The following is a 27,007-nucleotide window of genomic DNA, read 5'->3' on the forward strand; positions in this document are numbered from 1 at the left end:
TTCTCTCCTGGAGTTTTCATTCAATAGGCTTTTCAGTACATTTATCTTAAGCCATCCCTTTAAATAAGGTGTACCTTTTAGTTAGGATTTTGCCAACAGACTAGAATATATCGATAGAACCGTTTCAGAATATTAGGGACCAATGAAAGAAAGCCATTTAAATATGTGCACATTGTTCCAGGGAATTATATTCTGTTTATGCGTGCTTAACTCAGGTCGGAATCAGGCCCAACCTAAATACTGGGACCATCTACTTGTGAGGGGAGTGGACCTTGTAGCACAGGGGGGGGCTGACTGATTCGTACTAATATGCAGACACACAGTGACCTCCAGTGGTATGTTCAGTTCTGTGCTACAAGGCTTGATTACCTAGCAAGCTGCCAATCTAGCAAGCCAGCAAGCAGGGGAAAATATTACAAATAGAGCTAAATAAAGCCAGAAGAATAATATACTTGTTAAACATAGCTATAGCCATCAGTCTTGTGTGTTTACATCACTCATTGGTCATCACTCACTGCTAAGGGGTGGCAGGGTAGCCTAGTGGTTAGAGCGTTGGACTAGTAACCGAAAGGTTGCAAGTTCAAATCCCCAAGCTGACAAGGTACAAATCTCTCGTTCTGCCCCTGAACAAGCAGTTAACCCACTGTTCCTAGGCCGTCATTGAAAATAAGAATTTGTTCTTAACTGACTTGCCTAGTAAAATAAAGGTCAAATTAAAACATATTTTTAAATAAGTTTGTCAAGGTCAACAGTTTATAAGCTACTACAGGGCTTTTTGTTGCATGCATATGCTTAGCATCACTTGAACGTGACATTTGCTTATGAACAAAAAATGTATCTCTATACTGTAAGACTGGCATGGCCAATAGAGGAGCTGACTAACAGAGGCAGACTAATAGAAGAAAAAACACTCAATGACAATAGTGTTTTTACTTATGTTGTAGCTAAATGGGGGCCTATCCCCAATAGGCTAGCCAATGTATAATTTGAACAATGGGTGTCCAATATGTCTTCCAAAATACTGCATATTTTTGTCCTGTAATTCACCAAGCCAGCTGGACCTTCTCAGTGGGCTTGGCTGTGCTGACCTCAGGCAGACATGTGTGTCTGTGTGGAGGGGAGTGGAGGGTGGGGGCAGTGGGGGTGGGGGTGCGCGTGCGCGCGCGTGTGTGTGTGCGCGCGTGCGTGGCTTGCATCATCTGTCCGACCCATGTGAGAGAGTGATACCAAACATTTTTGTTTCAAGTGAGCAATGTACCAGAGCACGAACCCTTGTCCTGAGACGCCCTTGTGGGATTTTTCCCAGACAAATTGTCTTCTCATTACTTCCTGTATCATTGAGGGAAGGAAATACATTGGTTCTGATCATTTGGATTAGCCCAGGATCAATCGAAACTTGACACATGATCATGAGGATTTCTTATAACATTTGTATTCAAATTGATAATTGTTCACATGACATTACGTTGTATCTTCACATCTGTTGGCTAAATCTAAACTGAGCCTATGAGTTTGAATATGGATGAGCTGTCTCCACCCAGCGGATAGAACACTCCTTCACAGGAATCTGGGCTTCTGGGCCATTTGGGAATTGATGCATGGGACAGTGCACACTGTCATTGGGACAATGATGTAGACAACAGGGAAACAACACAAAGACCTTAAAGCATGCCACTGAGACATGGAACTAGACTGCAACTTGGCTCAAACGTGCCCGAACATCTTCTAGAAAATAAGTAGTACGTTCAATTGATTTGAGCCAGTTGATCATTGTAATATCATTTGAAAATACTACCAATACTTCCCGAGGAATGCTGTCTATGAAAATATAGTTCCAGAAATGTGTGGTGCCTCATTGTTTCTTCTTATAAGGCCCGATTCAGACGTAGGATAAGTAAATCAACATGTGTCACTTAACATGTGCTACTTTGAAAGAAATGTCACTTAACATGGACACTTAAAGACCCTTCAGAACCCATAGCGGCCGTCAACGGCCATCCTTTGAATTACTATAGCGAACGGCCTTGTTTTTCTAATAATAATATCTTTGTCAATATTTGCAAATGCACTTGCTAACAACCTGTTGTCTTATTCGCGTGGCTGCTGTCATCGATCAGAGACAGGAAACAGGGTATGCTGTCATCGATCAGAGACAGGGAACAGGGTATGCTGTCATCGATCAGAAACAGGAAACAGGGTATGCTGTCATCGATCAGAAACAGGAAACAGGGTATGATGTCATCGATCAGAAACAGGAAACAGGGTATGCTGTCATCGATCAGAAACAGGAAATAGGGTATGCTCAAAATGACAGCACTGAAGCGGCAAAGACTTGTCACCGTGCATGAAGCTATATCTATGTTGGATGGTGATGAAAGCGATGATGATGTCGAGGTGACTGAAGTAAGTAAACAGCAGGTATACGTTTGCGTTTTAATTTGTGTTTATCTGTTGGACTTGGTTGTCATGGTTTGTCATGTTTGCTAGTTACAGATATTCATATTTCTTATTATTTGACAGCTTGCTTAACTGTTGTGTTATGGAAGAAGCCCGCACAGTGGAGCTCAAATTATATTGATTTTCAGTGATATTTATTTACATAGCCAGCTAACAAGTTGTTTGTTTTGTCCTGTTTGGAAACTGTCCCAGTTAAGTAACTATTCAACTAACTCTGTAGTTGTCTGTCAGGCAAGAAAGCAAGAGTTGAGTGGAGTCAGCAGCATTGTGCTTCATTAGCAATGCTTTCACTTGATCGTCTCACTCCCCCCTACAAAGACTACCAGCTAACTAAGTCATCTGACCATGGGTCTCGAAGTGTGTGTACCAGATATCGACTTTACGGTTATACTCTAACCCTGCTGGTCATCTATGAACATATTTATTTATTTGTGTGTGCTCTATCCTGTCTGATTATCCATCAGTCTGAAAAAAACATATACGCACACAATGAACAGAGAAACAATCTTCACCACTAAGGGCTTTATAAAAATTATTTTGATTGATTGATTGAATGCAAGTGCTGTATAGCTGTGTGTGTGTGTGTGTGTGTGTGTGTGTGTGTGTGTGTGTGTGTGTGTGTGTGTGTGTGTGTGTGTGTGTGTGTGTGTGTGTGTGTGTGTGTGTGTGTGTGTGTGTGTGTGTGTGTTTATGTGTCATGGGATTTCATTGGCTGAATGAAAGTGCTGTATAGCATTATGATTTAGTTTAGTACGACACTTGCAGTATATATGGATATATAGGATCCCCATTAGCTATTGCACATGCAGCGTATGTGTATGGCTGAAAGAAAGAAAGATAGAGAGGAAGGGAGAGAGAAAGAGAGATTGTTTGTGTGAGTGAAAGAGATACAGAGAGAGAGAGTGAGAGTCAGGGCTCAGCAGCAGAAGGCAAGGAGGGAGAGAATTTAGAGATGATTGGAGGGACAGAGATGTGGAGCGAGGAGGAAGTGGAGCTAGAAAGATAGTGGAGGGAGAGAGGAAGAGGAGAGTGAAGAGGAGAATCAATCAATCAAATGTTTTTATAAAGCCCTTCTTCCATTAGCTGATGTAACAAAGTCCTGCACAGAAACCCAGCCTAAAACCCCAAATAGCAAGCAATGCAAGTGTAGAAGCACGTTAGCTAGGAAAAACTCCCTAGAAAGGCCGGAATCTAGGAAGAAACCTAGAGAGGAACCAGGCTATGAGGGGTGGCCAGTCCTCTTTTGGCTGTGCTGGGTGGAAATTATAACAGAACATGACCAAGCTGTTCATAGATGACCAGCAGGGTCAAATGGAGGAAGAGAGGAAGAGGAGAGTGAAGAGGAGAGTGTAGAGTGAGAGGAAGAGGAGAGTGAAGAGGAGATTGGAGGGGAGAGGAAGAGGAGAGTGGAGAGGAGAGTGTAGAGTGAGAGGAAGAGGAGAGTGAAGAGGAGAATGGAGGGAGAGAGGAAGAGGAGAGTGAAGAAGACAGTGAAGAGGAGGGAGAGAGTGAAGAGGAGAGGAACATAGAGAGGAAGAGGAACATGGAGAGGGAGAAGAGGAGGAGGAAGAGGAGGAAGAGGGAGAGCACACCAGAGATGGGAGCCTAGGTGTCCATGGAGTGCATCTTCCCCAAGTCCAACCATTCACCCTTGTACCACACAGCTTACTTCATGCAATGTGTCCGTCCCATTTGTTGAGTTTGGATCCGAAAAGTGCATGTACCTACATAGCTGCTTAAAGTGGTTGCGTGGCATTTTACTAGTTATGTATGGTACCCTAACGACGGTGTCAGACGATCAGTGTGGGGACCATGCAAATGCCCCTTCCCAGAAATGCAGGCACTGGTCCATGAAGGCATTCAAAATGCAGCTTGTGCATTCACTTTGTGATGGATACAGTGTCCGGAAGTGGGGAGCCAAGAGTGTGTCACCAGTGGGTGTGGACTGAGTTGTACTCATAATTTGAAAGCAGGCCAATCCCTGGTGAAGTTTGAAGGGCTCAAGAGAGGGTGTGTGGTGTGCATCTGGAGTGGATGCAGGGTAAAGAGTGGGAGATGTGTATAAACGTCCTTTGGGTGCTCTACGTGTTCTGTGCCACTTTGCAGGATGAGGCCGTGTGCTTCCAGAAGTTTCATGACATGATGTAGGCAAAATGCAAACACTAATGTGACAGTGTGAAATACTGTATGAATTTGTCCTCCAAATCTTATAGGGAAATTGTGTTTTGTATCTTCTCTTTGTATCAGTGTCCATCTTTGTATACTTTGTTTTTCTCTGAATATTTCCCTATTTAATACTTAATACTGTTATTTTGAGAGGTTATCTACATTTTTAAATAGTCTCTGAATGGTTGTTTGCATTTGTACATTGTCACAGAAGTTTGAAGCTTGTCAAATAGCCTACTTTGTGTGGGTGCGTTTAGATTTTTAAGCTGAATCTTTATCTAATACTTGTTGCAATTAATGAATTGTTGTCAAAGTACTATTTTGACATTTTGTGCCACTTTGTAGGATGAGGCAGTTCTTGAAGAAGTTTCATGGCATGTTGGAGGCTTAATGCAAACACTCAAGTGACCGTGTGACATTTGTCCTACATATCGTATAGGTAAATTGTGTAATTTTTTTAATGGTCTTAGAACAGTTGTGTATGCTATTTTCTCTCCTTATCTAATACTTGTGGCATTCACTGAATTGTCAAAGTAGGCTACCATTTCAACATTTTGTGTCAGGCCTGGTCTGTACTAAATCTTATTGAGAAATAGTCTCTGAATAGTTGTTCGCATTTTTACATTGTTACAGAAGTAAGAATCATTGTCAATCACGTAGCCTACTTTGTGTGGGTTTTGAAATACTTTGAATATTGTCTGGTCACATTTTTTATTTTTTTAAATATTTATAAGTATAATATATTATACTTGGTACATTTTACTATATTTTTTGTTGTGGTGAGTGTTAGTTTTTTGATAGTGTCTTTACATAGAAGACAAAATGAATGTAATTCCGATTGCCGTCATAATAAAACCAAGGATTTTTTTTTGCTACTTACAAACCTCATGCTAACCACATTAGCTCAACCGTCCCACGGGGGTTACACCGATCCTGTAGAGGTTTTAAAAGTCTTAAGATCCTGGACTGCATCTTTAAGTAAAGGTCAACTTATCTCAAGTCTGAATAGGGCCTTAAAGAAATAAGAGACTAAAAAACAGATCAGTCAGTTTAAATAAAAAAAAGTTTATTAACAATGTAAAATAACATAACTTTTTATTTCAGCTTTGACTACAGTACTGTACCTTCTCCATGCCCTACACATTTAGCACTATTATTAATAAGCAAGACCCATGCTAAGTCCCCACTGCCCCGCACTGACTGTGCCTTACAGAGGGAGACGCCACCTGCTTATGCCAACCAAGACTTCACCACACTATCCCAACCTGGAAAATAATTCAGAGCGCATCGCTTAGAGAGTATGTATATACACAATTCTAAGGTCTCAATTTAAAGATAGATATTGCATGTGCAAAGGAGTTTATCTTTTTTGAGTATTGTATAGTATATTCCTCCTTGAAAATGGAAAGTAAAAGTTGGGTGCAGGTTTTTTGTTCCTGGAAGACTAAATAAATGTCAGTACAGAAAGTACAGGGACGGCAAGAAATGGAAAATAGAAAGTGAAACACAAGACTTTCTGTGCCCTGGTCCATACCTTCTATCTAGCAGTGTGTCCATATATACTGCAAGTGGTGTACTTGGTAACATTGTTTTTGACACCAACTTGCAGATCATATTGTGTCCCACACACACCATTCATTCATCAATTCAGCTTTATGGAAGAAAATAATGTTGACAGTAGCTGTTTCCATTAACTTGTCAATTTGTTTAAATTTTACTATCTTGTGTCGATAAAAACAACTGGGCATAATGACGTCACACCTAAAAAATATATTTTTGTCCGTTAAAACCTAACGTGTCGAATAAAATGTAGTGGTTGAAGTGTTTCCATTACCCATTTAGGCAAATGACACATTAATAAATTGCCGACAGCCTGTATGCCAGCTATTTGTTTCATGTCTCAGGTAGCCCGCAAAAGCCAGCATGGAAAGAATGCAATAATTGACTAATATTAGCCATATTTGAAACTTTCACTCCTGTAGATCTGAAATAATTGGATTGTGAAACTTTCCTGCCAACCAGAAAAGCAAGGCGAAACAATTCAGGTATTCTTGAATGTCAGGACAATATCTGCCATTTCCATTACACATGTCGCAACATTTTCTTTTGCGACTTTGCCTTTGTCGAATAAACCTGGGTCAATGGAAACCTGCCTACTGTTTCAAATGGTCCCTTCTCTCCTGAAAACCTCTGACAAACAAAAAAACTCTGACAAAAGGAAAATCAGTTGTAATACATTTAAAATATGTTTATGACTCTTCATTTCATTACATTGCAATTACAATTCATCTTTGTATTACAAAATTAAATTATAAAATGGGGTAGGTAGCCTTTTTAACAAAAGAGAGAAATGTAATCGTATATTGGAAATGGCAGTAATAGATCGGTGGGAGACACAAGTGGTGAAGGATTGTGGTTAATGGTGTCTTTGTTGCCAAAGTAATGCTTCACGTGATGTGCTGTTCATCACACATACATAACAGTGTCATAATTGCATCATAAGGGTCATAACACATTCCAAAACATGACATACTATGCTATTTCCGTTATGGGGCACTGTTATGACTGTCAATATCTTATGACACTATGTCATAAAGCAAATAAATATATTGGTCATGACAGGCAAATATAAGTCATTCTAGTTAACATAAGTTTTTATAAAAATGTTGTCACATTTTGGCATGTCTTATGACACTACGATTTTCTTTGGACACATATGGTTGAGCCATGAACTACACTTCAAGTAAAACGTCACCGTTGCTCCTTCAACCCAGGAAGGCGGGGCCCTTAGCTGGTTACCAGGCAACAGAGCCCAAAGAACCGCCTCTTCCTCTGTCCGACCAGTGGGTAAGGAGTCAGGTTTAGCAAGCTGCTGTCATCTGGGTACAAACACAGACAAGACAATTATAAGTTCAAACTCATCTCAAAGTCATTTCAACGGTGTATTTAACATACATAAGATCCAAGCATATAGAAACCATATGTGCGCTCCAGTCGAGGCCCTACCTTGGTTCTTTAGTGGTAAAGGCATCGTCTCCCTGAGTTTACTGAGAAGGTTCTTCATCTCTCTCATGTCCCTATGAAATCATATTTACATAGTGCTAATATGTGTCTTGCTGATGTATTCAGAATTATGGTAATAACACCAACGCACGCACACACACACACACACACACACACAATAGGCCCACCTCTCAGTATTGTCTATGTCTGTGGCGACTAGCCAGCAGAGCTGATGACAATCCATTGGGGAGGAGGAGGTGTCTTCTAGAATGGGTATGTCTGAGCTCTCATCTACCTTACTGTCAATCCTGGAAGGCCCACAGGAATCTTTCCCTGGAATACACACACACTTAATAATAATAGTAATGTAACAGTAATTACATGTTTACACAGTAAACAGTAGGGGTGTAATAGTTCACCAAACCCGAAGTTCGGTGTGTGGGATATATATATACACACACACACTGAGGTTTTGGGGTCACGGTTGCAATACAGTGGAAAAATGAAATTCAACAGTTACTGTAGTTCATTTTTGTTTCTTTGGCATAATACGTTAAATTAAAAAGCACCCTATTTGTGGCCCAAGTCCAGTTTATGTGACATCATTCACAATGTTCCTGGCATTGTCTATTGTGACAGGGACTGTTATTTTGGGCCTCAAATAGAAGTCTAAAAAGTTGGACTAGTTCTGAAATGGAATTGGGGCTTTCCCACCCGGACAAATATGCATAAATACATTTTTCAATATAGACGTTGTCGGATCCGAGTGAGGGAAGCAGCAGAAAAGCCCATTTGTAAGCTATTTTACTAACTAGACCTGATACAGTGCAAGGAAGAGCAGGCTAATTGAGTCTGCATGGGCCTTCTTCCTGTCCTACAGTTACAAATAACTACACTTCCATTCAGATTAAATAGCAGCCTACCTGTTGGCTCTTGTTAGTTATAGCATATACTTCTCATTTAACTTTTAATTCCTTTTCATTATGTGCACATAGGCTGTAGTTGTTTTAACGTATTCAGCTCAGATTTACTTACGAGGTAATGGCATGCAACACAGCGTAGGCAAAGCCTACAAGCCTAGTGTTTTTATTTTTTTGTAAACAAAATAAATTATGTATTCATTCAGGTTCACAGTGTGGACCGAATTGAGGTCCTCGTGCCGAACCAATCGGTACAAATATGTGTAGCATTACAGCCCTAGTAAACAGTGAATTGTAGCTGAAATTGGATTGGATTTGAATCTGTGTAAAGATATCAAGTGTTCTCTAGCTGTCCTGTGCAGCTTCAGGGATCCCATCAGACAAGCAGACCCATGTAGGCTTCACGTCTCTGGCTATGATAGTGCTATAAAGGCTCTACGTCAGGTTATAATTTCATGTTGTTTTTTGTGAGGCATTCCCTACCTTTCCTGTGGAGTTGCAGGGACCCCAGCAGACAGACAGACTTGAGCATCTCCGTGATGTACATCTCCAGACAGCATTGCAGCTGGATGAAGAGCCTGCAGATCTCTGGGTGGATCTCTCCGTCCTCAGGCCTGTGGGACCAACACACAAATGGCAATCAATATCGAGATTACCCATGAGATAAGATGTTTACAAATGAATAAAAAATGAAAAAATGAAATGTCTTAAGTCAATAAGTATTCAACCCTTTTCTTATGGCAAGCCTACACAGGAGTAAAAATTTGCTTAACAAGTTGCATGGACTCACTGTGTGCAATAATAGTATTTAACATGATTTTCTAATGACTACCTCATCTCTGTACCCCACACATACAATTATCTGTAAGGTCCCTTAACCGAGCAGTGAATTTCAACCACAAAGAGCAGGGAGGTTTTCCAATGCCTAGCGAAAAAGGGCACCAACACAACACATCATTGAGTACTACACTTAATATTTTTAAGAATGGTGTTGGCTGCATCATGTTACGTGTATGACTCCAACACCATCATTCCATTTATAGACAACACAACAGTGGTAGGCCTGATCACTGACAACGACGAGACAGCCTATAGGGAGGTCGTCAGAGACCTGGCCGGGTGGTGCCAGAAAAACAACCTATCCCTCAATGTAACCAAGACTAAGGAGATGATTGTAGACTACAGGAAAAAGCAGGACCTCTACACCAGGCGGTGTCAGAGGAAGGCCCCGAAAATTGTCAAAGACGCCAGCCACACCAGTCATAGACTGTTCTCTCTACTACCGCATGGCAAGAGGTACCGGAGTGCCATGTCTAGGACAAAAAGGCTTCAAAAGTTTTTACCCCCAAGCCATAAGACTCCTGAACAGGTAATCAAATGGCTACCTGGAGTATTTGGATTGTGTGCCTCCCCAACCCCTCTTTCTACGCTGCTGCTGCTACTCTGTTTATCATATACAGTGGGGCAAAAAAGTATTTAGTCAGCCACCAATTGTGCAAGTTCTCCCACTTAAAACAATGAGAGGCCTGTAATTTTCATCATAGGTACACTTTTTTTAATTTCACCTTTATTTAACCAGGTAGGCTAGTTGAGAACAAGTTCTCATTTACAACTGCGACCTGGCCAAGATAAAGCATAGCAGTGTGAACAGACAACAACAAAGTTACACATGGAGTAAACAATAAACAAGTCAATAACAGTAGAAAAAAAAGAGGCTATATACATTGTGTGCAAAAGGCATGAGGAGGTAGGCAAATAATTACAATTTAGCAGATTAACACTGGAGTGATAAATGATCAGATGGTCATGTGCAGGTAGAGATACTGGTGTGCAAAAGAGCAGAAAAGTAAATAAATAAAAACAGTATGGGGATGAGGTAGGTAAATTGGGTGGGCTATTTACCGATGGACTATGTACAGCTGCAGCGATCGGTTAGCTGCTCAGATAGTAGATGTTTAAAGTTGGTGAGGGAGATAAGTCTCCAACTTCAGCGATTTTTGCAATTCGTTCCAGTCACAGGCAGCAGAAAACTGGAAGGAAAGGCGGCCAAATGAGGTGTTGGCTTTAGGGATGGTCAGTGAGATACACCTGCTGAAGCGCGTGCTACGGGTGGGTGTTGCCATCGTGACCAGTGAACTGAGATAAGGCGGAGCTTTACCTAGCATGGACTTAGCACTTCACCTCGCACTTCAACTATGACAGACAAAATAAGAAAAAAAAAAATCCAGAAAATCACATTGTAGGATTTTTAATGAATTTATTTGCAAATTATGGTGGAAAATAAGTATTTAGTCAATAACAAAAGTCTCTCAATACTTTGTTATATACCCTTTGTTGGCAATGACAGAGGTCAAACGTTTTCTGTAAGTCTTCACAAGGTTTTCACACACGGTTGCTGGTATTTTGGCCCATCCCTCCATGCAGATCTCCTCTCTCGCAGTGATGTTTTGGGGCTGTTGCTGGGCAACACAGACTTTCAACTCCCTCCAAAGATTTTCTATGGGGTTGAGATCTGGAGACTGGCTAGGCCACTCCAGGACCTTGAAATGCTTCTTACGAAGCCACTCCATTGACCGGGCGGTGTGTTTGGGATAATTGTCATGCTGAAAGACCCAGCCACGTTTCATCTTCAATGCCCTTGCTGATGGAAGGAGGTTTTCACTCAATCTCACGATACATGGCCCCATTCATTCTTTCCTTTACACGGATCAGTCGTCCTGGTCCCTTTGCAGAAAAACAGCCCCAAAGCATGATGTTTCCACCCCCATGCTTCACAGTAGGTATGGTGTTCTTTGGATGCAACTCAGCATTCTTTGTCCTCCAAACACAACGAGTTTTTACCAAAAAGTTCTATTTTGGTTTCATCTGACCATATGACATTCTCCCAATCTTCTTCTGGATCATCCAAATGCTCTCTAGCAAACTTCAGACGGGGCTGGACATGAACTGGCTTAAGCAGGGGGACACGTCTGGCACTGCAGGATTTGAGTCCCTGGCGGCGTAGTGTATTACTGATGGTAGGCTTTGTTACTTTGGTCCCAGCTCTCTGCAGGTCATTCACTAGGTCCCCCCGTGTGGTTCTGGGATTTTTGCTCACCGTTCTTGTGATCATTTTGACCCCACGGGGTGAGATCTTGCGTGGAGCCCCAGATCGAGGGAGATTATCAGTGGTCTTGTATGTCTTCCATTTCCTAATAATTGCTCCCACAGTTGATTTCTTCAAACCAAGCTGCTTACCTATTGCAGATTCAGTCTTCCCAGCCTGGTGCAGGTCTACAATTTTGTTTCTGGTGTCCTTTGACAGGTCTTTGGTCTTGGCCATAGTGGAGTTTGGAGTGTGACTGTTTGAGGTTGTGGACAGGTGTCTTTTATACTGATAACAACTTCAAACAGGTGCCATTAATACAGGTAACGAGTGGAGGACAGAGGAGCCTCTTAAAGAAGAAGTTACAGGTCTGTGAGAGCCAGAAATCTTGCTTGTTTGTAGGTGACCAAATACTCATTTTCCACCATAATTTGCAAATAAATTCATTAAAAATCCTACAATGTGATTTCCTGGATTTTATTTTCTCATTTTGTCTGTCATAGTTGAAGTGTACCTATGATGAAAATTACAGGCCTCTTAAGTAGGAGAACTTGCACAATTGGTGGCTGACTAAATACTTTTTTGCCCCACTGTATATCTCTGGTTAATAAAGCCAAATCAACATATTTATTGAATTGTGTATTGGAGAGCGGTGGTCAAATCTTTGAAACAAAACCCCACCCTCTTGTTGCCACCGCAGGTTTTGACATACTAGTCCCATATTAGACCAAATGTTTGTGTGTAGTGTATAACCATTTTGATTCAGCTGGCCACCTGTTTGAAAGGATAGTCTATAAAAATGTATGTCATTCCAAAACAGGCAGTCCTTGTGTCACTTCAGAACAGATTGTAAAGAATAATGCTCTAACAGACTCACATCATTTATTTTCAGTTCAACCATTTGATGTCTATAATGTATTAAGTGCCTTGCTAAAGATCGATATAAAACATCCACAGGGTTGATTCACCTGACCCCTTCTTACTACCGCTCTCTGCCCCACTCATTGTTGAATCTTTAACCTGTATTTTTTATTTAATAATTGCTACTGGTGTTATCCCTAAGATTTGGAAAGAGGCACATTCATGTCCTCCCCCTACATACAGTAAGGGCAAAAATCCTTACTGCCCAATCTTCAAGTTATCTTGACTAGACAAGGTATTAGAATCCCTGACCAAATCCCAGTTAACTTCTTGGCGAACCCAACCCGTTAGCGGGATCATTTTCATCAACATCCGCTGAATTGCAGAGTGCCAAATTCAAATTAAATTACTAAAAATATTAAATTTTTATGAAATCACAAGTGCAATATAGAAAAACACAGCTTAGCTTGTTGTTAAACCACCTGGTGTGTCAGATTTCAAAAAAGCTTTACAGTGAAAGCTATCCAAGTGTTTATGTAAGGACATCTCTCTCAGCAGACAAAACATTACAAACAGCTAGCAGCAAAGTAGATTGGTCACGAAAGTCAGAAAAGCAATAAAATGAATCGCTTACCTTTGATGATCTTCGGATGTTTGCACTCATGAGACTCCGAGTTACACAATAAATGTTCCTTTTGTTCCATAAAGATTATATCCAAAATACCTCCATTTGGTTTGCGAGTTATGTTCAGTAATCCACAGGCTCGAGTGGTCACAACGGGGCAGAATAAATTTCCAAATAGTATCCGTAAAGGTTTGTAGAAACATGTCAAACGTTTTTTATAATCAATCCTCAGGTCGTTTTTACAATAAATAATTGATAATATTTCAACTGGACATTAGCTTTTTCAATAGGAGAGAAAATGTCTGCTCCAAGCTGTTGGCGCATACAAAACTCTGCTGGCACCCAGCCATCCACTGATGCGATGTGATAGTTTCAGCCTTTTATTCTGAAAAATGAGCGAGAACTATGTCTAAAGACTGTTTACACCATGTGGAAGCCATAGGGAAAGGAATCTGGTTGATATCCCTTTAAATGGAGGGAAGGCATGCAATGGAACAGGGAGTTTTCAAAATAGAAGGCACTTCCTCTTTGGATTTTCCTCAGGGTTTTGCCTGCAATATCAGTTCTGTTATACTCACAGACAATATTGACAGTTGGAAACTTTAGAGTGTTTTCTATCCTAATCTGACAATTATATGCATTTCTAGATTCTGGGCCTGAGAAATAGGCAGTTTCATTTGGGTACGTTTTTTCAATAACTTTTTAACTTCACTCTATTTTAAATATGTACTAATCTGTTTTTAGATCCGGACATATCACTGTTTCAGCCACTATGCTTGTTTAAGATGTGTTAAATTACCTAGATCATATAAAACATTGTGCTGCCTTATTTATAGACCTTTCCAAGGCATTTGACACCATTGACCCTTCCCTACTCATTCAAAAACTGGATACGGAGTCTTGCAAATGGTTTAAGAACTATTTGACAGACATGACACAATGTGTGCCTTCTGATGGTGTCAAGTCTAGAGTCCTTGATATTATGAAGTGTTGATTTTGTTACCTGTTCTCGTTACTATTTACACAAATGACATTGGTCTATGTATTAAATCCTGTAATATTCATCTGTATGCAGACGATACGGTTATGTATGCCATTACACCGAATGTTGACCAAGCTTTGTTAAAGCTGCAATCTGATTTTGGCGGTCCTATTCTGTGAGCTTGTGTGGCCTATCACATTGCGGCTGAGCCATTGCTGCTCCTAGACATTTCCACTTCACAATAACAGCACCGACAATTGACCGGGGCAGCTCTAGCAGGGCAGAAATTTGACGTACTGACTTGTTGGAAAGGTGGCATCTTATGATGAGGCCACGTTGAAAGTCACTGAGCTCTTCAGTAAGGCCATTCTACTGCCAATGTTTGTCTACAGAGATTGCATGGCTGTGTGTTCGATTTTATACACCTGTCAGCAACAGTTGTGGCTGAAATAGCAGAATCCACAAATTTGAAGGGGTGACCGCCTACTTTTGTATACAGTTGAAGTTGGAGGTTTACATACACCTTAGCCAAATACATTTAAACTCAGTATTTCACAATTCCTGACATTTAATCCTAGTAAAAATGCCCTGTTTTAGGTCAGTTAGGATCACCACTTTATTTTAAGATTGTGAAATGTCAGAATAATAGTAGAGAGAATAATTTAATTCAGCTTTTATTTCTTTCATCACATTCCCAGTGGGTCAGAAGTTTACATACACTCAATTAGTATTTGGTAGCATTGCCTTTAAATGATTTAACTTGGGTCAAACGTTTCAGGTAGCCTTCCACAAGATTCCCACAATAAGTTGGGTGAATTTTGGCCCATTCCTCCTGACAGAGCTAGTGTAACTGAGTCAGGTTCGTCGGTCTCCTGGCTCGCACACGATTTTTCAGTTCTGCCCACAGATTTTCTATGCGATTGAGGTCAGGGCTTTGTGATGGCCACTCCAATACCTTGACTTCGTTGTCCTTAAGCCATTTTGCCACATCTTTGGGAAGTTTGCTTTGGCTCATTGTCCATTTGGAAGACCAATTTGAGACCAAGCTTTAACCTCCTGACTGATGTCTTGACATGTTGCTTCAATATATCCACATCATTTTCCTACCTCATGATGCCATCTATTTTGTGAAGTGCACCAGTCCCTCCTGCAGCAAAGCACCCCCACAACAGGATGCTGCCACCCCCGTGCTTCAAGGTTGGGATGGTGTTTTTCGGCTTGCAAGCCTCCCCCTTTTTCCTCCAGACATAACGATGGTCATTATGGCCAAACAGTTCTATTTTTGTTTCATCAGAACAGAGGACATTTTTCCAAAAATTATGATCTTTGTCCCCATGTGCAGTTGCAAACCGTAGTCTGGCTTTTTTATGGTGGTTTTGGAAAAGTGGCTTCTTCCTTGCTGAGCAGCCTTTCAGGTTATGTTGATATAGGACTCGTTTTACTGTGGATAAAGATATTTTTGTTCCCGTTTCCTCCAAAATCTTCACAAGATCCTTTGATGTTGTTTTGGGATTGATTTGCACATTCTGCACCAAAGTACGTTCATCTCTAGGAGACAGAACGCCTCTCCTTCCTGAGTGGTATGACGGCTGCGTGGTCCCATGGTGTTTATACTTGCGTACTATTGTTTGTACAGATGAAAATGTTAACTTCAGGCATTTGGAAATTGCTCCCAAGGATGAACCAAACTTGTGGAGGTCTATAATTTTTGATTTTCCCATGATATCAAGCAAAGAGGCACTGAGTTTGAAGGTAGGCCTTGATATATATCCACAGGTACACGTCCAATTGACCCAAATGATGTCAATTAGCCTATCAGAAGCTTCTAAAGCCATGACATCATTTTCTGGAATTTTCCAAGCTGTTTAAATGCACAGTCAACTTAGTGTATGTAAACTTCTGACCCACTGGAATTGTGATACAGTGAATTGTAAGTGAAATAATCTCTCTGTAAACAATTGTTGAAAAAATTACTTGTGCCATGCACAAAGTAGATGTCCTAACCGACTTGCCAAAACTATAGTTTGTTAACAAGGAATTTGTGGAGTGGTTGAAAAATGAGTTTTAATGATTCTAACCTAAGTGTATGTAAACTTCCAACTTCAACTGTGTATAGTGTACCCCTTATCTCACCTCATTTTCTCACATCGTATATAGACTTGTTTCTACTGTATTATTGACTGTATGTTTGTTTTACTCCATGTGTAACTCTGTGTCGAACTGCTTTGCTTTATCTTGGCCAGGTTGCAATTGTAAATGAGAACTTGTTCTCAACTTGCCTACCTGGTTAAATAAAGGTGAAATCAAAAAAATCTATAAAAAACCTCACTTCCCTGCTGAAATATACAAATCTGAGATACCAAATCCGTTGGGCAGGGTTGGTTTACTCTTGAGGTCCCACTTGTCTTCACAAAGTTTGGTAAATCCTACCTTTTGTTTTAATGGACCATAGTTATGGAATACCTTACAAAACAAATTACAACTGGATTCCTGTGGTAGATAGGGTCATTTAAAACTCTGTTGGCAAATAAAGTTAATACATTTAAAAAAAAACATGCATATCCATAGTGTGTTCCACGCTGCAATCACAAAAATGTACAGATCAGTCAGATCAAAAATCAAAGCTCACACAGGCCACTCTAAACTGCAAGCAGAGTCTGAAACCGAAGTAACATTTCCAAGCTGAGGTTTTAAATGAAGGCTGAGGCCCATGTCTGTGAGAGAGAACAATAGTAGTCTTTCAACACCAGGGACAGCGACAGCTACTTACCCCGAAATGACTGACAGGCTCTGGTGTGCAGCTCTTGCCATCTCACAGCCTTTAGTTCGCGTCTTGTGCATCTCGGCACGTATTGAGGGGCAGTCGACGGAGATCTCGCCAATGGAGATGACCAGTTCACGATACAGGGCCACAAGTGTGTTAAACTCCTGGACGATCTGGGGGGAAAATGAAATAAACATGATTTAAGATTATTTGGACCTCGGATACAGGTTCCTCTGTCACGAGCCACAGCAAGACCTTGCAAAGTTCTTCCATGTAAAGTGCATTCGGAAAGTATTTAGATATCTTGACTTTTTCCCAACACATTTTACTTTACAGCCTTATTCTAAAATGGATGAAATCCGCCCCACACACACACACACACACACACACACACACACCCCATAATGACAAAAAATTAACTGAAATATCACATTTACATAAGTATTCTGACCCTTTACTCAGTACTTTGTTGAAGCACCTTTGGCATTGATTACAGCCTAGAGTCTTCTTGGGTATGATGCTACAAGCTTGGCACACCTGTATTTGGGGAGTTTCTCCCATTCTTCTCAGACCCTGTCAAGCTCTGTCAGGTTGGATGGGGAGCGTTGCTGCACAGCTATTTTCAGATCTCTCCATGGGATGTTCGATTAGGTTCAAGTCCGGGTTCTGACTGGGCCACTCAAGGACACTCAGAGATTTGTTCTGAAGCCACTCCTGCATTGTCTTGGCTGTGTGCTTAGGGTCGTTGTCCTGTTGGAAGGTTAACCTTTGCCCAGTCTGAGGTACTGAGCGCTCTGGAGCAGGTTTTCAACAAGAATCTCTCTGTACTTTGCTCCTTTCATCTTTCCTTTGATCCCGACTAGTCTACCAGTCCCTTCCGCTGAAAAACCTCCCCACAGCATGATGTTGCCACCACCATACTTCACCTTAGGGATGGTACCAGGTTTCCTCCAGGTGTGACACTTGGCATTCAGGCCAAAGAGTTCAAAGAGTTCAATCTTGGTTATATCAGAACAGAGAATCTTGTTTTTCATGGTCTGAGAGTCCTCTATGTGTCTTTTGGCAAACTCCAAGCAGGCTGTCATGTGCCTTTTACTGAAGAGTGGCTTCTGTCTGGTTACTCTACCATAAAGGACTGATTGGTGGAGTGCTGCAGAGATGGTTGTCCTTCTGGAAGTTTCTGTCATCTCCACAGAGGAATTCTGGAGTTCTGTCAGAGTGACCATTGGGTTCTTGGTCTCCTCCCTGACCAAGGCCCTTCTCCCCCGATTGTTCAGTTTGGCCGGACGACCAGCTCTAGGAAGAGTCTTGGTGGTTCCAAACTTCTTCCATTTAAGAATGATGGAGGATGTGTTTTTGGGGACCTCCAATGCTGCAAAAAAAAAAATGTTGGTACCCTTCCCCAGATCTGATCCTGTCTCGGAGCTCTATGGACAATTACTTCGACCTGATTTTTGCTCTGACATGCACTGTCAACTTTGGGACCTTATATAGACAGTTGCCTTTCCAAATCATGTCCAATCAACTGAATTTACCACAGGTGGACTCCAATCAAGTTGTAGAAACATCTCAAAGATGATCAATGGAAACAGGATGAACATGTGCTCAATTTGGAGTATCATAGCAAAGGGTCTGAATACTTATGTAAATAAGGTATTTCTGTTATTTATTTGTAAAAAAAATTTTTAACACATTTCAAAAAACATTTTTTAGAATAAGGCTGTAACATATCAAAATGTGGCAAAAGTCAAGTGGTCTAAATACTTCACAAATGCACTTTAGGTTAGATATTGCAGGCTACTGTAAACATATGTGGCTTTCTCATGGGCAATTGTAAACATTTCACCAGCAGACACAGTTGCAATAGGCCTACTTGCGACAGCAGTTGCCAGAACAACATATTGACTTGCAGGTTAGATCATAGCAATAGTCATACTTTTTTCACAGGTGGGCTGTCACTTTAGCAGCTTTAGGTTTTTACAGTGGGCACACAATGAAGACTTCCGCACTGCAGGTTCAATAACTATCTTAGCTATTCAGCACCATCCTATGGACAGCAGCTCCACGCCTTTCAGTCCATTGTTCCTCTCTAAACCAGAGCATATCTTGAATAAATTGACAGCCATTTCCAAAAAAAGCACTGATCCCTGAACAGGGGTATTATTCTAACCTCCACAATACAAAAGATAGGCATCAATATTGATTAGCCTAACAACATTAGGTATATAGGATATGAAATGACAAAGTGAACGTACCTATGTACAATTAATTAATTATTAATTGATGACAACACATTATGCTAAGTTCGGGCTATGTGCGTCGAACGAAGTAGAGCATTGAATCCTTTGGACGGGACAACGCTTTTCATTTCTACCAGCGCTCGAGACTCAGGAGCATTCTGCTGTTCTCCGGGTACTGAGACTCAATGACGTCCACTGGTGCACAGTATGAGCGGGGAGAGAATACATATGGACCGTTCTGCAAACACCTGTCAAATCAGTGGCCATCTGCGTCCATCAAAACAGAGCCGTTAGACAACACTAATGTAGGCGATATCACCCCAAATCCTCCTCAGTCGGGCATTCAACACTTGACGCTCCAAAATGCAAATCCCACCATCGCAATCAATGACAAAAAAACGTGTAAAAAAACATGAGCAGGTCAATTTGTCTTCTCTTGCAACAACAGCAACGCAAATGGATTTTATTTGCACCAGAAAATAGGCCTACGTACAATGGAGGGGGTGCATTTGCAGTTTGTTGCAGTTTAAACAGCCAATATCAGTGCAAACGGATGAAATTACTTTCAAGAAAGAAAGAAAGAAAGGGGTGGATGAACACGCGACTTTAGCTGCAACATGCAGAGGAAATAAACATTGTGAGGTAAATGGCGCGAGCTCGATGCCTACCATTCTACAGTCTGTCACGGCGCGCTGAGCTTTGCGTGTGCTCTCCGTGCTCTCCCTCCTCTCCGGGTCTCGGTAGGAAGCCTTGCCGATCTGGAAGATGTTCCCGGCGGATCTGGGGCGGTTCTTGCGCCCATTCGGTGCAGAACTCATGCATACACATCCAGTAGTAAAACAGCTCTAATACAGAACGTTAAGCCCCACCACCAATATCCTGTTCTCTCTTTCGTTTGTGGGCTAGGCTGTTTTGGTGACGAGACAGTTTATCTGTGGTTTATTATTGCTCTCCCTCTACCTCTCTCTTGCTGTCTAAGAAAAAGCAGATATTTTTTCTCTCTAAGAAAAAGTCTAAGAAAGTCTAAGAAAAAGCAGAAATGTTTTCAGGCATTCCTCAGAGCGCAGAAGTACCGGATGAGCGCTCGCGACTCCTCTCCGCATTGCCTCGACTGCAAAGGGGGCGCGAGTCACCTTCACTACAGCTGATAGTATACGGTAACCGAAGCCTATGTACACACCCGACCCGGGATCCAGCTAGCTGAAGTGTCCTTCCTAGCGCACCGCCGCTGTGTTGGTCGGTGGAAAGCAATCGCATTCACTGGCATTAACCAAATGCAACCATTTCTTATAATTGCGCGTTTCCATTAAACACTAATAAGACGGATTTAATAGTATCTTCAGCAATGTATGCAAACCCTCTCTTTTGGAAACGCAAAAACGTCGCCAAACGTCGAAAAAAAAAAAAAAGCAATGTCACTTAATGCAATTCTAACACCTGAATCATCACTAACCGACTGGAAATCTATTCCTGGTTGCCAATATGCCGATTTTGTTCCCAAGGTCTTTTTCTTCGAGTTTCTCCAGCGTGTATCTAACCTTGCCTTGGTGAGACAAGAGACGAGCGGAGCAGTTGCTACAGGCCTGACGTGGCTGGCAACACTGCACACCCATAGGGCAGGAATACTAACTAATGGGACCCAGCAAACCAGACTCATTGATATGGGCTAGCCTATAGGCTCGGGTGAAATGTGTATTCTCATTAGGCTCGAGTGAAATGTGTATTCTCGTTAAATACCCTAGTCTAGACCGAACATGGACATTGGTTATAATATGAAACAACTAACTGTAGGCCAATTTGAAAAAATTAATTAAAGGTATGAATATTAGGCTAAGTCTGGTTCATCCCAGTTTATAGACTTAACCAAAATTCAAAGAAATGTACGTTTTGTAAGCTTAATTAATTAACGTTAGTTTGTGACATGGTCAAATATCAGTTAAAACAGGATATCGAGATGACGTCTGGACCTTTATGTGTCGACCTACAATAGATTCAAGTCAGTGTCCAAAGTGCATTGCTACAACACCGCTTGCACCTGAACAGTGTTTTGCGTAGGCTAATTAGACTGTTTCTAATTTCTTATGTAACATAATTAAACTAATTAAAACAAGAGTTACAATAGACTAGATGTTTGTTAGGTCTAAATTGTAGAAATGCGTTGGTTGTTCATTGCGTCTCTTGCGCTCCTCTTCAGGCTGCGTGACCATTTATCTCCAAGGAGACAAATTCAAGTTAACAACATACAGTTGGCTCTAGTGCGTCCTCTACGCAAAAAAAAAGGGAAAAGACGGGAGAGCAAGTTCTGCAACAATCACCAGCAGTAGCCTGATATAAATGGATGACAATCTCTCAAGTTTGGAAACAGAGGTACCATGTAACAAACCGGAAGTAGTTCTCACTATTTTACACATTAATTATGTGTACGAAATAGAAGCAAGACCAGAATAACTGGTTGGCGGGGCCGCAAGGTAAAGGTTAGCTAGCTAACGTTTTGAAAAAAACACTTAGGCCTAACTAACTTGAACTTCCGTTGGCTGGATCAAGTCTGGTTGAAATTTCACTCTGTCTAACGTCGGGCAATCTAGCTAGCCTTTGTAAACATTAGAATTTCACAAAACTAAATGTTAGCTATGGTTTTCTCCCCCAGGTTTGCCACTGCTCTAAAAGTATTACAGTCGCTAAATCCGTTGATAGTTTTCAGTGGTGACTGTCTGAGCCCTTCCTTGCTAAGCACAGTCACCAAGGGAAAGCATATGGTAGATGTTCTAAATAAATTAGGAGTCCACTGTGCCGTGTATGGTAAGTGCTTCTCTCCAACCATGCATTACTACTTAATTGTACACAAAAATAATCCTGAGAGGATCCTTTCTCCAAATTCATTACACAGAACTCTCACTCCCTCACTCACACAGAGATCCCGCAAAACTAATAATGGCTCAATTCAATCCGGATCGCGGTAGTTCAGTTTTACAGGGTGATTGAAATTTAAAGACAATGTTCCCGTTTTAGCAGAGACTGCATTCACAGTAAATTATGCATTGGTTGCCTCAATTGGAAATCACGTTTACATTTCTATTATGGAATCTGTAACACTTCAGCTTTACAGATTGAATATAGCCCTTAATGTTGTTTCATTGTCTTCATCTAAGGCAACCATGAATTTGACTTCGGTGTGGACCTCTTGGAAGAACATACTAAAATGATGCCCTTCCCATGGTTCATTAACAATGTGTATGACAGGTCAGTTTCACCGAGCAATACTAGGCTATATATGCCGGTGGGTTAACACACTTATGCGCACAATACTTCGCAAGTGTCAATATATTTTCAGTTGTACCTAAAGGGCTATTGGTTGTTTTACATCCAGTGTTTCATTTTAATGTAAACAAACAACAATTGTGCACTCAAAGGTTCACTAGTGAAACGTTGGTCCATGGCGTGGTCAGCAGCATCCTGGAGTGGAACGGCCTGAAGATCGATTTCATGGGCCTGGTAGAGGAGGACTGGATGGATACCCTGGGCACTGTGGACAAGAACGACATCAAGTATATAGACTACGTGGAGCTGAGGGACAAAGGGGCTGACCTGGGCATCGCACTCACACACATGAGGTGGCGTAATGGCATCAGGCTAGCATCCAAGTCTAAAGGTGTGGATCTCATCCTGGGAGGACATGCCCATGAGTGACGGGTTCTGGAGGTCAATGGGATTGTGATTGTGAAGAGTGGCTCAGAGTTCAGTTACATTTCGAAGAGTGATGTTGTGAAGGGCCAGGATTGGACTTTCAAGTACAGCTGTGTAAAGATAGCCACAATGAAAGACCTTGAGGAAGATGCAGGAATCCGGCAGAGTGTGAAAGGATACACTGATAATATGCTGGTGATTTTCTGTTGTTGCAGCTTAATTTGCTTACAGTAGTGTGTGTCTGTGTTACTAGCCTGGCCAGATGCCACTAAGCTGACGTTTTATGAATTTATGTCACTCTGTCTCAGCACATGCTTGGAGAGGTCCTGTGCCACATAGAAGTGGCATTGGATGGACGCTACGCCGCCGTGAGACGAGCAGAGTGCTACCTGGGTAATCTGGTCATCTATGCCATGCTGGAGCTGGAGGCCACTCATGCTGAGGTGGCTTTTTTAAACTCAGGTTATTACAACTTCCATTTTCTTTATGTTTCAGTCACAGGCATAGTTTTGGCTTATATGAAATATTACCTCCATATTCTATTTTCCTTCTTTTTTTTTACAAAGCAGACTTGTTGAATACAGAAAGAGTTTGGCACCCAGGTTAGAAACAAGATATCAATCTACAGATGTAGGATCTTCATTTGATCACTCTTTTGTTACTGCACAGCAGGAAATGCAAACTTCTAGTGTATTTGAGGTTTAAAAAGGCTTCTAAAGTTTGTAATTTCCTTTTGAAATGTCAGACTTGATTTGCCCTATAAAAAAAAATGTAACAACCCTTACAAAAAAAATGTCCATTAATTATAATCCACATAATAGTTCACATTTCCTGTTGCTGCAGGGCTTGGAGAACGGAATCCGCAACTACCTTGCTCTGGATGGAAGGTAGTGTACTGGAACACAATGGAAAGGCACATTATGAGTGAACTGGTTTGATTGTAGTTGCTATTTTATTCTCACAGACAAAGTAATCACAAGGGTTCTTGAAACATATTGCATTTTCTTTCAGATTTCCCCAGGTTTCTGGGATCCATTTTGGCTTTGATCTCATTGGAAAACCTGGCAGAGTCATCGCTGAGACTGTGAAGGTTCAAGGTAAGTCTGGATAGACACAGAAAGTATGTGGGGCCATGAAATAATTTTTAACAAAGGTATAGTGTATTCTTCAGCTTCATATTAGCACACTCAGCCACAGCCACTGGAATAGCAGTGTACCAGTGTACCCTTTTAAAAAAAAGTTTTACCTTTTATTTTACTAGGCAAGTCAGTTAAGAACAAATTCTTATTTTCAATGACGGCCTAGGAACAGTGGGTTAACTGCCTGTTCAAGGGCAGAACGACAGATTTTGTACCTTGTCAGCTCGGGGATTTGAACTTGCAACCTTTCAGTTACTAGTCCAATGCTCTAACCACTAGGCTACCCTGCTGTCCCTACGCCAGCCGGCTAATAAAAATGTCAACAAAAATGAAGTAGTCTATTAGTTAGCAGTGGAAGATGCAGTAGTTTAAGTGGACAGGTAAAATTGTCTCCTCACAGCAGTTTAGCAAGCAGCCATTTGGCTTCAGGGCAATGGATACATTGACAATAGTCTCCTTTATATCCTCTCCTGTTTTGTCCTCAGGGCAACGATGACTACACCATGTTCAGTGGCGGACCTCATAGGCACATAAGGCACGTTTTATGAATATATGTCACTCTGTCTCAGCACATGCTTGGAGAGGTCCTGTGCCACATAGACGTGGCCTTGGATGGACGCCACGCCGCAGTGAGACGAGCAGAGTGCAACCTGGGTAATCTGGTCATCTAGGCCATGCTGGAGGCCACTCATGCTGAGGTCGCTTTTTTAAACTCAGGTTATTACAACTTCCATTTTCTTTATGTTTCAGTCACAGGCATAGTTTTGGCTTATATGAAATATTACCTCCATATTCTATTTTCCTTCTTTTTTTTTACAAAGCAGACTTGTTGAATACAGAAAGAGTTTGGCACCCAGGTTAGAAACAAGCTATCAATCTACAGATGTAGGATCTTCATTTGATCACTCTTTTGTTACTGCATAGCAGGAAATCAGCTCCCGTCAACCGTCCTTATCAACCACTTTGAGTCTGGCCGGATAGTCAGATGCATGAAGAGGTGCAAGTCTGGTCACATGATGGGTCTTATCAAGGTGTCCAGCAGCCCCTCTGTGTCTGGTGAGCACAGCTGCTTCTGTCATTCATAACACTCATTTCCAAGAGCTGACTAATGTCCTTCCTGTCCTGTTTTTCATTACTGTGCTGATCACATCTGTGATTGAGAGCTAACCTGGAGTGTGTACTGATGGTGTTTCTGCGGCCATTGAGAGATCCAAGAATGAGAGTCTGGAGGGAGAGGTGGGAGTGGCTCTGGTGCCCGGAGTGGATGGCAGGATATTCCACGTCCAACCTGAGGGCCATTCAGAAACAGAAAGCTAACAGTAGGCAGGGCTGTTCCTCGTCTGAGAATTCCACAGAGCAACTAAGCCAGGGCTCCATAGTCACCGTGGGAACCAGGGGACATTACATCAAGTCTTTTGCATCTCTCATCTACTGCTTGTTTTTATCACCCTCATAAACAAGGCAGATTGTCAATAAACACTTGGACAGAAACATGAGATTAAAGTCATTCATTGTATTACTTCCAGGAACTTTGTGCAATTCATTGACATTGCACTCGAAATTACTCAATAAATGTGAACATCGAAAACTAGTATATTACCAAAAATGTATTTATTTTGAATGATAAGCAGAGAGGGTCTACATTTGTGACGTAAGACGGTGTTGGTGTATCAGTATTTGAATGGAGGAAATAAGAAGAAGTGTCTACATGTGTCCATGATAACATTACAGTAATAAAGTCAGTATACTGAACTACATGTTTTTTTGCTGGGTTTTATTTGATTCAAACGAGTGAAAAGAAACAAGTCACAGAGGCCCTAAATATAAAGAGTATGACCAAAACGTCACCAAACAGAATAGGCCGTATAATAGTCCAAATTAAACATCCATTACAGCAGTGTTCTTTCAACAGTAGAAGCAGGGAATCACTGATTTTCCACCCAAAATGTTGTCAAGATAATTTGCCATAAAGAACCTTGGCCTTGCACATTGAGACTCTCATTACAAAGGAAAACATCCAGTCATTTCCTGTTTACTGTAAGGAATTGTACAAATCAATTGTACAATACTCGTGTTACCCAATACTCTAATAGCACAACTGCTGATTTCAAGAAATGTTATTGTGAATACTTGGAATTGCAAAGACGACACACACAAGGAGTGCTCTGATGCCAGAATGAAACAGAAATTACACAATGACCATGAGAGGCACTTAGAGCCGAAGAAAATGAATTGGATCCGCAATTCACTTCAAACGCATTGCTGAGAAACCCATATTCTTTAAATGAGCAGTAGAGGAAAGGCCGAAAAATGAAATTCAAATAAAATAATATTACCTGTATGTAACTGTTTTCTGTGTATATCAGTCAAATAAACCATTCGAAATGCTTGAGAAGAGTTATACTTCTGGCAGGAGTGAAGGTGGCTTACAAATTGCTATAAGATCTTGCTTGGGACATTTGGACTAAGGTTCTACGTATCTGCGCAAAGCATCGTTCTGAGATATCACATCCAAGATCTCAGCAATATTTTGTAGTGAATTCTTCTTTCAAAACCCATTAAGGTCCCCACTGTAAAGGTATGTAAAGTGCAGACTATCAAAATCCTAAGACATTTGTAAAAAATGAAAATACAATAAAAAAATGTAGGGGGTTGCAATTGCAGATAGAACCATATGGCTCTGAAATGTCAAGCTGGGTTCAGCCATAAGATTCTATATGGCACAGAATACTAAAATGATTGAAGTTTCAATAGAAAAGTACAGACATTTAAGGATTAAGTAAAGACAATACCCTTCCATCTTTCTAATGCTATCATAAAAAATATAAATTCATGTTTATCACACATTTGTTAAAGAGATTGTTCCCTAAAATGACAAATACACTATATCCTATGGATAACCAGCAACATTGTTAAGTTTAGCTCTGGATGAGTAAACTGATATAGTTTTCTGGTCTCTGACACCCAAAGTCATGAAAAAAATGTTTAGTTATCAATAAAATGTGGTGATTTTTGTGAAATACTCCTTCCATTGAGACTTTTGTGTTGATATAGAACAAGACAAAAACAGCAATGCCTCTC

General features: G+C 41.1%; 1 protein-coding gene and 1 long non-coding RNA gene across 5 annotated transcripts; one reads left to right on the plus strand and one right to left on the minus strand.

The window, feature by feature from the left end:
• Nucleotides 1–5,668: 5,668 nt before the first annotated feature.
• Nucleotides 5,669–20,868, minus strand: rgs7bpa (regulator of G protein signaling 7 binding protein a). 2 transcript variants are annotated; one of them, XM_024418166.2, is made up of 6 exons: nt 20,557–20,868; nt 16,870–17,036; nt 9,030–9,160; nt 7,815–7,959; nt 7,630–7,700; nt 5,669–7,502 (listed from the first exon to the last, which is right to left on the minus strand). In XM_024418166.2, exons 1-6 carry the CDS (start codon nt 20,758–20,760, stop codon nt 7,411–7,413), a joined length of 810 nt encoding a protein of 269 aa, XP_024273934.1. In that variant the 5' UTR covers nt 20,761–20,868; the 3' UTR covers nt 5,669–7,410. The 2 variants fall into 2 exon arrangements, with proteins under 2 accessions (XP_024273934.1, XP_024273935.2); XM_024418167.2 differs by having other exon boundaries at nt 19,772–20,692.
• Nucleotides 20,869–21,334: 466 nt separating this feature from the next.
• Nucleotides 21,335–25,738, plus strand: LOC112248830. Of its 3 annotated transcripts, none has more exons than XR_006083237.1 (8): nt 21,335–21,470; nt 22,253–22,343; nt 22,514–22,982; nt 23,096–23,249; nt 23,631–23,674; nt 23,799–23,884; nt 24,412–24,643; nt 24,851–25,738. It is a non-coding gene; the product is annotated as an uncharacterized LOC112248830 (long non-coding RNA). The 3 variants fall into 3 exon arrangements; XR_006083236.1 differs by having other exon boundaries at nt 24,854–25,738; XR_006083238.1 differs by having other exon boundaries at nt 22,514–22,752; nt 24,854–25,738.
• Nucleotides 25,739–27,007: the final 1,269 nt, after the last annotated feature.

Source organism: Oncorhynchus tshawytscha, linkage group LG04 (genome assembly GCF_018296145.1).
Source record: "Oncorhynchus tshawytscha isolate Ot180627B linkage group LG04, Otsh_v2.0, whole genome shotgun sequence".
NCBI lineage: Eukaryota > Metazoa > Chordata > Actinopteri > Salmoniformes > Salmonidae > Oncorhynchus > Oncorhynchus tshawytscha.